Source organism: Peromyscus leucopus, chromosome 2 (assembly GCF_004664715.2).
Source record: "Peromyscus leucopus breed LL Stock chromosome 2, UCI_PerLeu_2.1, whole genome shotgun sequence".
Classification (NCBI taxonomy): Eukaryota; Metazoa; Chordata; class Mammalia; order Rodentia; family Cricetidae; genus Peromyscus; species Peromyscus leucopus.
In genome coordinates, this window is record NC_051064.1 from 74,773,586 (window position 1) to 74,785,923 (window position 12,338).

The 12,338-nt window shown below is 41.2% G+C and overlaps 1 protein-coding gene across 3 annotated transcripts in view; it reads right to left on the reverse strand.

Annotated features, from left to right (window-relative positions):
* Astn2 (astrotactin 2) overlaps positions 1-12,338 on the reverse strand; it is a 948,854-nt gene that overhangs the window by 810,860 nt on the left and 125,656 nt on the right. For all 3 annotated transcript variants that reach the window (XM_028887868.1, XM_028887866.1, XM_028887865.1), the window contains exon 2: positions 10,218-10,405. In XM_028887868.1, the coding sequence (XP_028743701.1) occupies positions 10,218-10,405 (188 nt within the window). The remainder of the gene's footprint in view (positions 1-10,217; positions 10,406-12,338) is intronic.

The following is a 12,338-nucleotide window of genomic DNA, read 5'->3' on the forward strand; positions in this document are numbered from 1 at the left end:
CACGTTGGAATAGTGCTAGTTAGTGATTAGGACACTATCTCTCACAGGCTTTGTCTGACATTTTCTTGTGATTAGAGTACTTAAAGTTTGGACTAGGACACCATTTTTAATTCATTATTCCAGGGGGCCTATGCCACTGGCATACCTTGTTACTGATTAGGACAAACTTGACTACTTGAATAAGGTAATGTGGTGGGTTGAATAGAGGAGGCCAGGAAGATACTGTCTACATCCCCATCCCTGGAAATCACAGGTGTTACCTTATTTGGAAAAAGAAGCAAACAAACAAACAAACAAACAAAATCAATGAAGATTTGGTTAAGGACTTTTCAAAAAGGAGACCATCAAAGTATGCCCTCAACCCAGTGGTATGTATGCTTGTGAGAGACACAGAAATGAGAGGAACCAGAAGGGGTGAGAAAGTTAGGGTAGAGAAGAATTTGGATTTGAGCAGCCTCCAGCACAAGGGACATCAGGACCCATGGTAAGCTGGAAGCAAGGACAGAATCCCCCTTCAAGCCCCTGGAAGAAGCACTGCCCCGATTACACCGTGGTTTCAGATTCCTGGTACCTACAACACTTTAGAACACATTTATATTGTTTTAGCCCTTCAGTTGGTGACAATTTGTTAGGGCAGCCTCAAGAAATGAATAGAATTGTAACTACTTTCTTCTAGTAATTCATAAATATCCAGGGTAATGGTACTTTGAAACTGTGAATACCCTGTTCTCAAAGTTCCCCCATTTATTTTAGTACACATGGTGGATCTTGTCAGTAGTAATTATTACAGTGGCAACTGCCTAATAGTGGTTTTCTGTTTCCCTATTTCCTTCTGCATTTATTAATTGGAAGCTCTACTGTAAAGAAGAACTGTCCCATCTGCCCCATTTGTTTTGCTAGTTGATTACTTCTAGCAGCATTTCCAAGTCGATATTCTTAATAACTCCAGCCCAACTTAACTCAGAAGATATTTACAGAAACGGAAATTTAAAGGCTAAAGAAAAAAAGGATTCACTGAGCTTTAAGAGCATTTTATTAACTTATTCTGCCCTCAGCCCAAGAAAGAATGTGGTCTCCGTGGTCTCATTTACAACAGAGGCGGGAGGGAGCATTAGAGAGATTTAGAACCACACCTAATGACAAACAGCAATAAGGGAAGACACGAATTGAACACACAGCTGTCTGTCTCCAAGGCCACATTATTTCCCACTACACCAAGCTAAGCTGCCTGTTGAGCACAGGAACGAAGGGAGAAAGGGAAGACAGAATCTGCAAAAGTACTACAAAACTGAGCTCAGCACCCATTTTTAATGTGGACGAACTCAAATCATATGGGTAAAAGAATAAAGAGTGTCATACACTGGAGGAGGGAGGGAGTGGAGGGAGATTCTATAGTGTTACAGGAAAACTGCACGATAGCATTGGATACTTGAAGGAGAAGAAGTTACAGAAGGAGGGGTTAGGGTAAAACTGGCCTGAGGAGTCACCAAGTCCCCTTGAGCCTCCTGACACTGCCCCCTCCCAGACGTCACTCATTTGAATGCATTACCTACTCCCCTCTCTCCCTGCAACAGCTCCGCCTGCAAAGCCACCTTCTCCAATGTTTTCTCCTCTCATCCCTAGTCTGTAAGGCCCAGTCACACACCTTCTTCATCCCACAGAATGATTCCTCTGTCCCCCTTTGATATGTGAGCCCCCACTCATCCCAGCCCTGCCCTGCACTGTCCACCCCCACTACTCTTCCCTGCTTCTTGCTGTCTGTGCCTCCCTTTGTCATTGCTTCTCTGTTAAACCCGTGGTTCAAGGATTTGTCTGTTCCTCCAACGTCCCCTATTTTCCTGGATCCCTCTCACTGTTCCTGGCTCCACTTTCTCTCAGTTTGGTTTCTGCTTGCCATTCTCTTCCTCTGGTAGTGTCCACTCACCTAGGAGAGACTATTTCCTCAATAAATGCCAACAGTTGTCTACCTTTCCTGTCTAGATTTTTCTCTGCCTCTATAATACAGAATTGATTGGTACACACATTCTCCTCATCCTCCAGAAGCCTCAGAGGAACTGTCTGCAGGGCCCTTTCTCAAGCTGACTTCTTTGGTCTCCAGGATGCCTTTGTTATCTTTTTCCAACAGGGCTTTATCTGACTTACTGAACAGGCATGATAACTGCCTCCTTATTTTCTATTTGTCTGTCCTTCCTTCCTTCCTTCCTTCCTTCCTTCCTTCCTTCCTTCCTTCCTTCCTTCTTTCCTTCCTTCTAAGAACTTATTTTCTGTTGTTGCTTAATTATTTTTTTAAGAAATTATACATAAACACTGCTTCTATGTCACTCCTGCCTCTGCTTTTTTCCCCAGCTCCTCTCATGCACCCTCCTAAATTCATGACCCCTTGTTTATTATTGTTACATGTACACACACACACACAAACACACACACACACACACACACACACACACACACACACACACCTTACTGAGACAGGGCCAATTTACATTTATTCATATGTGCATGTGTACCAGGCTTGACTGGAGATAGGTCACACTATATGGGAGCTTGTTTTAAGAGGAGACTGATTTTTCCCTCTCTCAACCTGTAGTTCTTCCTTTGGAGGCAGAAGACTCACTTTCTGGCCAGTAAATAAGGATGGCGCCATTCTGTTCCTGTGTTGTCATGGCGTGTGCACACATCCCCTGTAGAGAACTGCTTCCTGCACCATTGGCTCTGTGATTGGTCATGTGATGTGTGTTGGCCCACAGAATGTGAAAGAACCAACATCTGAGCATCAGATACATTTCTGTATTTTCCTAGATTCCCACCAGCTGTCTTGCTGATTCTCTCTGCCATTTAAACCAAATGTCTCTGACTGGGGCTCTGCTTCAGCCAAAGTTCCAGACTAGCAGGGCATGTATGGTTGAGACACAGGCCCCTACAGCTACCCACACTTAACATGCATGAGAAATGAAACAGCCAGTCCCTGAGACTGAAAGGAAAGTATCTGCGGAACTAATAACGGGATGGTCTTGAAGTGTTGGGTATTGTGAAGCCTAAGGTGCTTCCAGCCTCAGTGTTGCAGTGAGCTTTTATAGTTCGATTGCTGTGTGGAAAGTCTTAACACTACAGAAGCTCAGGGTGGCACGATGACTTGTGTAGCTCTCTATAGCTGCTATCTAGCTGAGTCTGAACTTAAAGCCAGGCTTGTAGACACCGAAATCTCTGTGTTGGATCTCCTGTGGATGACAATAAAGGTAGTCCTCTGGGTTCCACATCCAGGTGCACTTAGGTGCAGGTGTATCCACACAAACTAATGCATCTTCACACACCCATACACACACACACACACACACACACACACACACACACACACACACACAGAGAGAGAGAGAGAGAGAGAGAGAGAGAGAGAGAGAGAGAGAGAGAGAGAGAGTCTTTTTAACGCTGCTTTATTCATTTGTCTTTTCTTCCTAACAGGTAAGATTTTCATTGTTAGATTGCATGGATACACCTATTTATCATTACATGACTGTTAAAATTAAGGGCTGAAGGAATTAGTGATATGCTGTGAATGAATGAATGTTCTTTTTGGAACAATGATGTAAAGCCATATTGCAGAGAAAACTTTAATAAGTTCTATTCCAGTTTATTCCAATATAACACAGATCCTTCATATAAAGTTACTGATTAAGAATGGTAATAATAGTTTCTTAGATTTATGGGGCATGTTATAGTCCTCGTGTATTTCTCATATATTATGATATCAGAGAATCATAGATCATCTAAATTTGAAGGAAGTGCAATAGTCATTTCATCTATTATTCCTCTCAGAATCCTAATGTTTGGGCTTCCAACCTTGGCTGACACAGCTATGCAGGCAAGGGTTGTGCTGAACCATAACTGCACCATTTACTGCTCGGGAGTTTCAGAGCATCGAGAGAAGGTCTGTGCTGCCATGGATAGGAATTTTGGTCTCTTCTAGTGTTATCACATGGGGGTCCAACAGAACACATCTGTAGCATTTTCTGTGGGGAGCTCTTTCTAAGAGAAAGGTGCTTTCAAAAGTCCTTTCTTCTACATCAAACTACATTTCTTTTCATCACTCTTCTAAAAATATTTGTCACAAAAAAGACCAAAGATTTTTTTAAAGAAAAATCCATGATAAAAGGTATTGATCTCAAGCAGTTTCTTTAATAACTTCTGTGGACATCTTTAAGACAAGACATGGCACATCAAAATGAAATGATACCATTGTTTAAAGGAGGCATACAGTGGAGTTATATGTCCAACCCTGTGAATGACAACTGGTAACTATTTTTGCTATAGAATCTGATAATTGCAAAACTAAATCTATTCTGAAATGTCAAAATAATAAACGTAGCAACAGCAAAATGTAAAAACAAACAAACAACAAACAATAGCTACATTAATGCAAAGAAACAAGAAGAAATTCTGATAGTGTCTGCTAGGTGATTTTGCATCTAACCTAAGGCCACCTGGAGCAGATGAACTCTTCCATTCCGAATAAGAAAACTTCCACAAAGAACTCCAGGCAAGTAAGAAATGTTGAAAGCAGGAGAAATAATTATTATGCAGGGGAGAGCACACCAGTTGCTTATTAGTACCAAATGGGCATCCCTGAAAACATACATGCAAGTAACATTATACAGATTGAGCAGGTTATATATAGAAATATATATGTAGATACATGCATATTCATGAATTAATAAAAAAGAGGCCATGGATTTGAAAGAGGAAGAGTTTATGGGACAGTTTAGAGGGAGGAAAGGGAAGGAGAAATGATGTAACTATATTATAATCTAGAAAATAAATCATAAAAACACCTTCTTTTGTTATTCATCTGCATACCCAGAAGTCAAACAAAGCGGACAGAGTGACTGACACTGAGAGTCGGTGCTGACTAAGAATGCAAAAGGTCCTTACAGGATTCAAGCCAAGAGCTTGCTCTAACTCTGTACCTGAAGGTGAATTGCTCAGCTTCCTCTGCCTTTCTTTTCTCCCATCGATAGACTGCTGGCACGAGCAGCACCTCTCTCCCAAACTGACAAGGTTCCAAGTTCTATCAAGTGTTTTGAGAACCCGGAGTGAATACTCCATAAATATCAGGCATGATAGACCCTTACTACAGCTAACATTTTAATAACAGCTTTTGCTTTTTGAGCACTTACTGACAGTCAGGCACTACGCCATGTAGAATCATGCCCAAGAACTAAGACTCTCAATTTGTACAGACTGGAGTCAGAATCTCAGTTTCAGCATTTATTGGTGATGTGCATGAACAGGCTTCAAAATCTCACACGTTGCCAGGTTCCTCATCTGCAAACAGGGTAAACCACAGCATCTTTTAGAGGCTTTGAGGCAATTAAGCAGAATGATACAAGTGCTGCCTTTACACTGCCAGGCTGAGAAAGTTCCCCATGCCAGTGGCCATTACTGCTTATGGCAGTTGTAAGTGTGAACTCAATTGACACTTGGGAAAAATTCTTAAGAAGTGGGGAATATTACACCAAATATGAGTGACAGCGGTGATTTGATCAAAGATATAAAGCTAATGACAGAGATAGTATTCAAAATTGGAATTGATTCCTCAGCCATAAACCCCTTTAATCTGCATATAAATTCCACAGAAAAGGCAGTAATTTTAAGAATTCACTCATGGTTTCATAGAATTTCAGCAAAGAACAAAGAAGAGACATGGTAGTCAATATATTCTTAGGTGAGAAACAGAAATGAAGCTTTAATGAAGTTTTAGTTTTAACCTTTAACCTTTGAGTCCTCAAAGTCTAACATAACTATTTTCATTAGCATTTGTGGGATTTTTTAAATATCATGCACTTTGAGATCTAGCAAACACTATGTGTTATGATCCACATATAAAAATAATTTGCAGAATAGCCCAGCAAATAATAAATACTAAAAAGAAATGTCTGATGCTATGACAATTTCCTCTATATCACATAGCAACAGAGCAGCACAAATAAGAGAAGACCAGTGTCTTTATACTTGTTCAAACACTCACTGATGCAATGGTAATATTAATAGCCATCGTCCCTGTGGACTCACTATGTATCATGCATACTAATGTTAAGTACTATTTATATATTCTTTTCAGTCTTTGAGACTGATATAATCAGTATGGTTTTATAGATAAGAAAACTAAGTCTGAGCAATGTTAAAGGACTCAGTCAAGGTAAAAGCAAGAAGAAGAGGCAGGAGGGCAGAGGAAGGGAAGTTAAATTCAGAGCCAGCTCAGATGAATTCAAAACTTATGCTTTCTTCTGGGCATTTGACTTCCTGCATGGCTGAGGCTAACAGCAGCTAAGGCTAGTGTAGGAGAATGATATGACAGTCCACTGCCTCTCTCTGGACCATGTTCACTGAGAACATCTTTGTTGTACCATCCATTGGGATACTGATAATCAGATGGTGGGCCATTTGAGGATTAGGGAGCTGCTCATTTCCAGATGTAAGAAGCACAAGGAGCATATGGCTCCACCTACATAGCCATGGACTGTAGAAGGTAGTGATTTTCCTTCATGAGACACAAACTGTGGATTCTCACTTCCACACATCCTTCTTTGAGATTTCCCTGCATGACTTGGTCTTCTCACAAATCATCTTTAACATTTACCAAAGATGAAAACCATGTGGCATGAGCTTGGATAGGGGAAGCATGATCCTGGGACTGCCTCCACACCACACTCTCATGAACAAGTCAATTTGCTGATTTTCAAATTTCTCATCTTAGAGATAAGAAGACAGGTTCCAGTCATCCTGAAATCCATTCTCAATGGTCACAAATGCTTCTCTGTAGCTAGAGTTTTCCTGCCTTGCCCACAGTCAGGACAAATGTTTGTCACCTGCCAGTCCCACAGCCGCTCAGACCCAACCAAGTAAACACAGAGACTTATATTGCATACAAACTGTATGGCCATGGCAGGCTTCTTGCTAACTGTTCTTATATCTTAAATTATTCCATTTCCATAAATCTATACCTTGCCACGTGGCTCATGGCTTACTGGTACTTTACATCTTCCTTGTCCTGGCAGCAGCTGGCAGTGACTCCTTCTGCCTTCCTGTTCTTTTATTTCTCTTCTCTGTTAGTCCCGCCTATACTTCCTGCCTAGCCACTGGCCAGTCAGTGTTTTATTAATTGACCAATCAGAGCAACTTGACATACAGACCATCCCACAGCACAGCCAAGTGCAGACCATCTCAGACACCTGCACTCAGGCCCGTGGTCCTAATCATCCTTTATGCGGACCTGCTGGGTAAAGCCACAAGGAACCCAGGAACGGGTTCCCACAGGACATATAGAACGTCCCACAGCACTTCTCTTTGTGTTCTTGCTGAACTCTATGTAGCCACGAGAACAAGGACAGAGACTATGAGTTAAATCCCCAGCTGTTCAGGGTAGTACAGACAGTGATGAGTCTAATGTGGACTTCCATTTTCCCATTCACCAAGTGGGAGAGTATAATAAATTAGATCATCTCTACCTTTTCAACTGAACTGCCCCCAGTAACAAAAGTGAATGCCTTTATATGGCTCTGATGCAAGCTTTTCTGATTCAAGGGCTTGGTGTAGTTGTACATATCAGTACAGCTTCTATTCCATACATGGCAAAACAAGGACAGATGAATTAAACACTGTAAAAGTACACCCAGACAGGATAGTGGGAAAAGCAAACATCATGTGCTGGCTCTGGGGCTGGCTATATCCCCAGAGCATGGCTCCATGTTTCAGAAGCAACCTTCCAGCAAAGGCCATCTTTTGGTCCAGTGTTTCCAAGACATAAGTGACCCTTGGGGGTAAGAGAGAGACAATAATAATCTATCTAGATTACTGATTAGTGAACCACAAGTAAAAGGTGTGTGTGTGTGTGTGTGTGTGTGTGTGTGTGTGTGTGTGTGTATGTGTGTGTGTTTCATAGAGTATAGAGTATCTCAGCCTCTCCATTTCTTCCTTTGCTGGTAAATCCTGCAGGGAATTTCAGTGACATCTGGTTTATGTTGAGTTATCCTTTTTAAGCTAAATTTGCTGAGCAAAGAAAAAAATGGTAAGGGATATGATCCTAGGGAGACTGTCTGATTTACTGGAACCAACACTAGGCCTGGAGTCAGAAAAGATACATTCAGGGCTCATTTATAATTGAGATAATCTGATATAGGTTACTGGGTTACAGGGAAAATGTATGTAACTAAACGTTATGGCATAAGTTGGAAAGTATCTAATAAATATTAATCAAAGCTGAGTCTCATGCCCAAACATTAAAGGCAGAAGAACAGTCACACTTTCCACCCTCTTAACATCAGATGGTACTTCAAAGCCCATGGGGAACTGAGCAAGCACATTGAAATGGTGTTTACAAATTTGCACCCCAAAATTAGCGTGCAGGCACCCACTTGGGTTGGCATGTGGCTGCATCATTTGCTAAAAATATATATATGGAAAAAGTCTACCACACACATTCCATGAATAACACAAAGGCCTTGATTTGTTCCTCCATGTGATGAGCACTCGTTAGGTCCAAAATTAACATTTCTATCTGGCTGGGGTGTGCGTATGTTTTTCCAAAAAGAGAAAAATTCCACGATCTCACTTAGCCCTAATCAGAACATCCATTGCAGTTTTGTTGGTTGAGGAGAAAATAAACCAAAGTTCTGTTCCACTGTGTAATCTCAGTAAATAGTGACTCTTGATGGAAGGAAGAACTCACCAAAGTGGTAAAAGGGGCATTTATGCAGATCGCTCATCTTCCTGAGCTCTGCTTTTCTCTTTATATAGGTTAGGGACATCACTTTCCTGTTTTTACTTATTTTTCAGATCCTTTCTAAAAGTTAAGTTGAAGAAATAACTTAGGGTCTGCTTGAAAGAGTACAATACTGGGGGACAACTGGCCTTGTGATCATCAGATGTCACCCCAAGCCCACCAGATGTGCTTTCTGTATCCTGGATGTGTCTGTTGCTACTTTTCTGGTTAGAAGGCAAAAACACAAATTGTAGGGCTGAAGATAAGGTACAGTTGGTAGAGTGCTTGCTTTACAACCACAAAACCTGAGTTTGTCTTCCCAGAATCCATATTAAAAAGCCAGGTGTGGTAACATGCGCCTGTAGCCCCCGCACCAGGAACCAGTGATAGAAGAGTTCCAGAGGTTGCTGGTCAGCTAGTCTCACAAACCAGGAGGTTCCAGGTTCAGTGAGACACTGTGGCTCAAGAAATAAAGTGGAGAGAGTTAGAGTAGGTGCTAACTTCTGATACACACACACACACACACACACACACACACACACACACACACACACACACCCTGAATTCTAACTTTAAAAAAAAAATAATACTACCAATAGAAGATTGCTCAGTTGATTCCAGCAGCCTCCTCAGAGGAGAAATAGATTCACAGAGTTATGTCATTCAGCAGACCTAGAAGATGCCTTTGCCTCTCTGTGCTCCTAATTTCATTTCTAATATGCAGGTGATATGCTATGCTTTATGCATTCTTGGTTTACTACAATGAGGTAATTTTCACAAATGTGTACAGCACCATGCTGGACAAATGAAAGATAAACAAGAAAGACTCCAATTGAGAGACAACAGAGTCTACAGGATCCAGTGCTGGCTTGAATAGTCAAGAGCAGTGGTATTGCTTGCAGGCTATGGCACACTGGGTAAATGTGATTTTTTTTCTCCCCTCTTTCAGAGAACTCAACATCTAGAATTTGAAAAAAATAGAGGCACCATCCTAAGTGCTGCACTGGCTACATCTGGCCCATCTCTTGGTTCAACCTGGTGGTAGAGATGAGCCTTAAAGCACCTGCCGTATCAGAGCACTTGGGAAAGGACATCCCCCTCTGTCAGTACAGCTCCAACTTCGTTTGTTTAGTAATTCTTAGAGAGACCAATTATATTTAGAAGCACAGAACCCTAGCCCTCATCCAAACAAGGCAAACATGTGACAGATGTTAAACAGCTGTTCCCAGACATGTCAGCCAAAAGGCCAAAGAGTTAGATACCCTTTATTTTCTCCTCTGAAGCACAATTAGTTTGTCACAGCTGACAGATGACGGATGTGATTGTGTCATTCCAGGCGACACCAGAGAATTCACCTGACCTTTTGAGGATCACACTTACTGGCATACTCATACTCTTCCATCTGTGGCCAACCCCATGCTTCTTTCTGTCCCCCACCCTCATCCCATGCCCAGCCACTCACCATTACAGAAATGTGGAGAATATGCATCTGTTCCTCAACGATCTCGGAAGGCTCCTGGAGCGTGGGAGCTGTGGCCTGGGCCAGCTGCCCTGAGCTGCTCATGGAGACATGGAAGTACAGTGTGCCGTTCTCCAGCCACTGCTGTCTCCAGTGCACCAGAGAAATGTCCGCTGCTGTGCCAGACATCTCTGTAAGACAAGACCGAAAGCTCTGGGTGAAATACATGCCAGGCTTTGTTAGGGAGTAAAGCTGCTTCACACAGTCATGAACTCAGAAGCCAATTACTGTGTCAAGACATTTTTCCTTATTTCACCTATGATCCAGGAGTCACCACTTCCATTTATAGATGGGAAAGCATGGCCAAGATACTCCTCAAGTAACATAGGACCAGAGGTACTGCTTGATCTTGGTGTGTCTGGGGCACTTTTTCCAAGACCTCATGTTTGAAAAGGTAATTCTTCTCCCAGAGTATAGTGAAAGTAAGCAAATGAATAATAGTGCTTTAGTTTTCTGAGGTTGCACATCTAGTAGAAAAATGAAAGGAGAAACATCCTTAAGTTCATGTATAAATTTCACAGACACTAACCTGGAAGTCTTCAGGGTAGACGCTCAGAGCTGAAAAGACCCAAAAGAGTATATGGCTCAGCTTTGGTAACTAGGGTCAAGCCTATTTGGGGAAGGGGATGGACACTTGTGCTGTTGCAAGCCTTTCTCAAGTGTTGATGAGCACAACTCCATTTGGGGCAATGTATGTTATGTGCTCCAAATCAAGAGAGCTTTGTCACAGATGCTTGCACTGTTTTAAAGTAACTGAAAGGGAGTGGTGATGGTTCTGTCGGTTAAGTGATTGTCACGCAAGCATGAGGACCTGGCTTTTGATCCTCTTGAACCCCCTCTTAAACGTTTAAGGTGTGGTAGCATGCTTATTTAACTCCAGAGCCAGGAAGCAGAGAGAGTTAGATCTCTGAAGCTCACTACTCAGACAGAAAAGCCATGGTAGTGAGTTTCAGATTCAGAGAGAGACTATTTCTAAAAAATATTTCTAAGCTGAAGATTGGTTGAGGAAGACACCGAATATTGACTTCTGGTATCCACTTACATAAGCAGGTATGTGTATAAATGCCCACACACTTATCTGAGTAAGTATACATTTATAACAGACACACATACACACACACACACACACACACACACACACACACACACACACACACACACCAGTCATTACATAACTTCATTGTAACTGGAAAGAAATTAAGCCTTTCTAGTAAATTATTAAATCAAATCTCCTAATTTGAAGATTCTAAGTTCTGTGCTTTTATCAATTTGTAAATACTTTTTAAAATTACCATATGAATAATAATTTTATTAAATATTATATAATGACCATAGTCTCTTATTAGGTAACAAGGGTGATGGAAGAGTTTTTAAAAATAGTTTTGCTTGGATATTATAAATTATTTCCTTAGTGCTTTCTACTGAAGCAAGGCATCACTAGAAACATCTCAAAAAGACAAAGCCTATGAGTGCATCTTATGAATAAAGGAGAAAGGAGATGGGGTTCTGGGAGAATTACCAGGTCTGCACTCAAGTAAAATTACTTTGGAAGCCAGATAACCATGGTAGTGCCCATATAAAACATTAAGTCTTAGTAGTAACCGAGGCTTAGAAATTTAGTCCACTGTGGTCACATTAGTGACATTTGGATATCATCCCTACAATACACAAAGATCCTATGTACACCCTCACACACAGAGAAGGACTGATATGACAAGCCAAATTCAAGCTTTTCTTATCCAATCATCTCTTCTCAAGGCAAATTTGCAGCCTTCATTTCATCTGGTGACACTGAAGAATCTCCTTGGCTCAACCAAATCCCATTAAATTTTCCTCATAAACTCCAACCCCCAAAGACTTTAATTTCCTGAGGTTAGCAATCAAAAATCCTTAGGGAAGTAATGCCTGGCAATTAGTAAGGGCTAAGAAGAAAGTTAGTTATGAATTTTTTAATTTTTATTGATTTATAATCATCATAATTATTAATATGAATAGAATTTAATTCAGTCTTCATTTGCTATGAAACAAGGCTGGAGATATCCTTGATGTTGTTCTGTTTGGCAT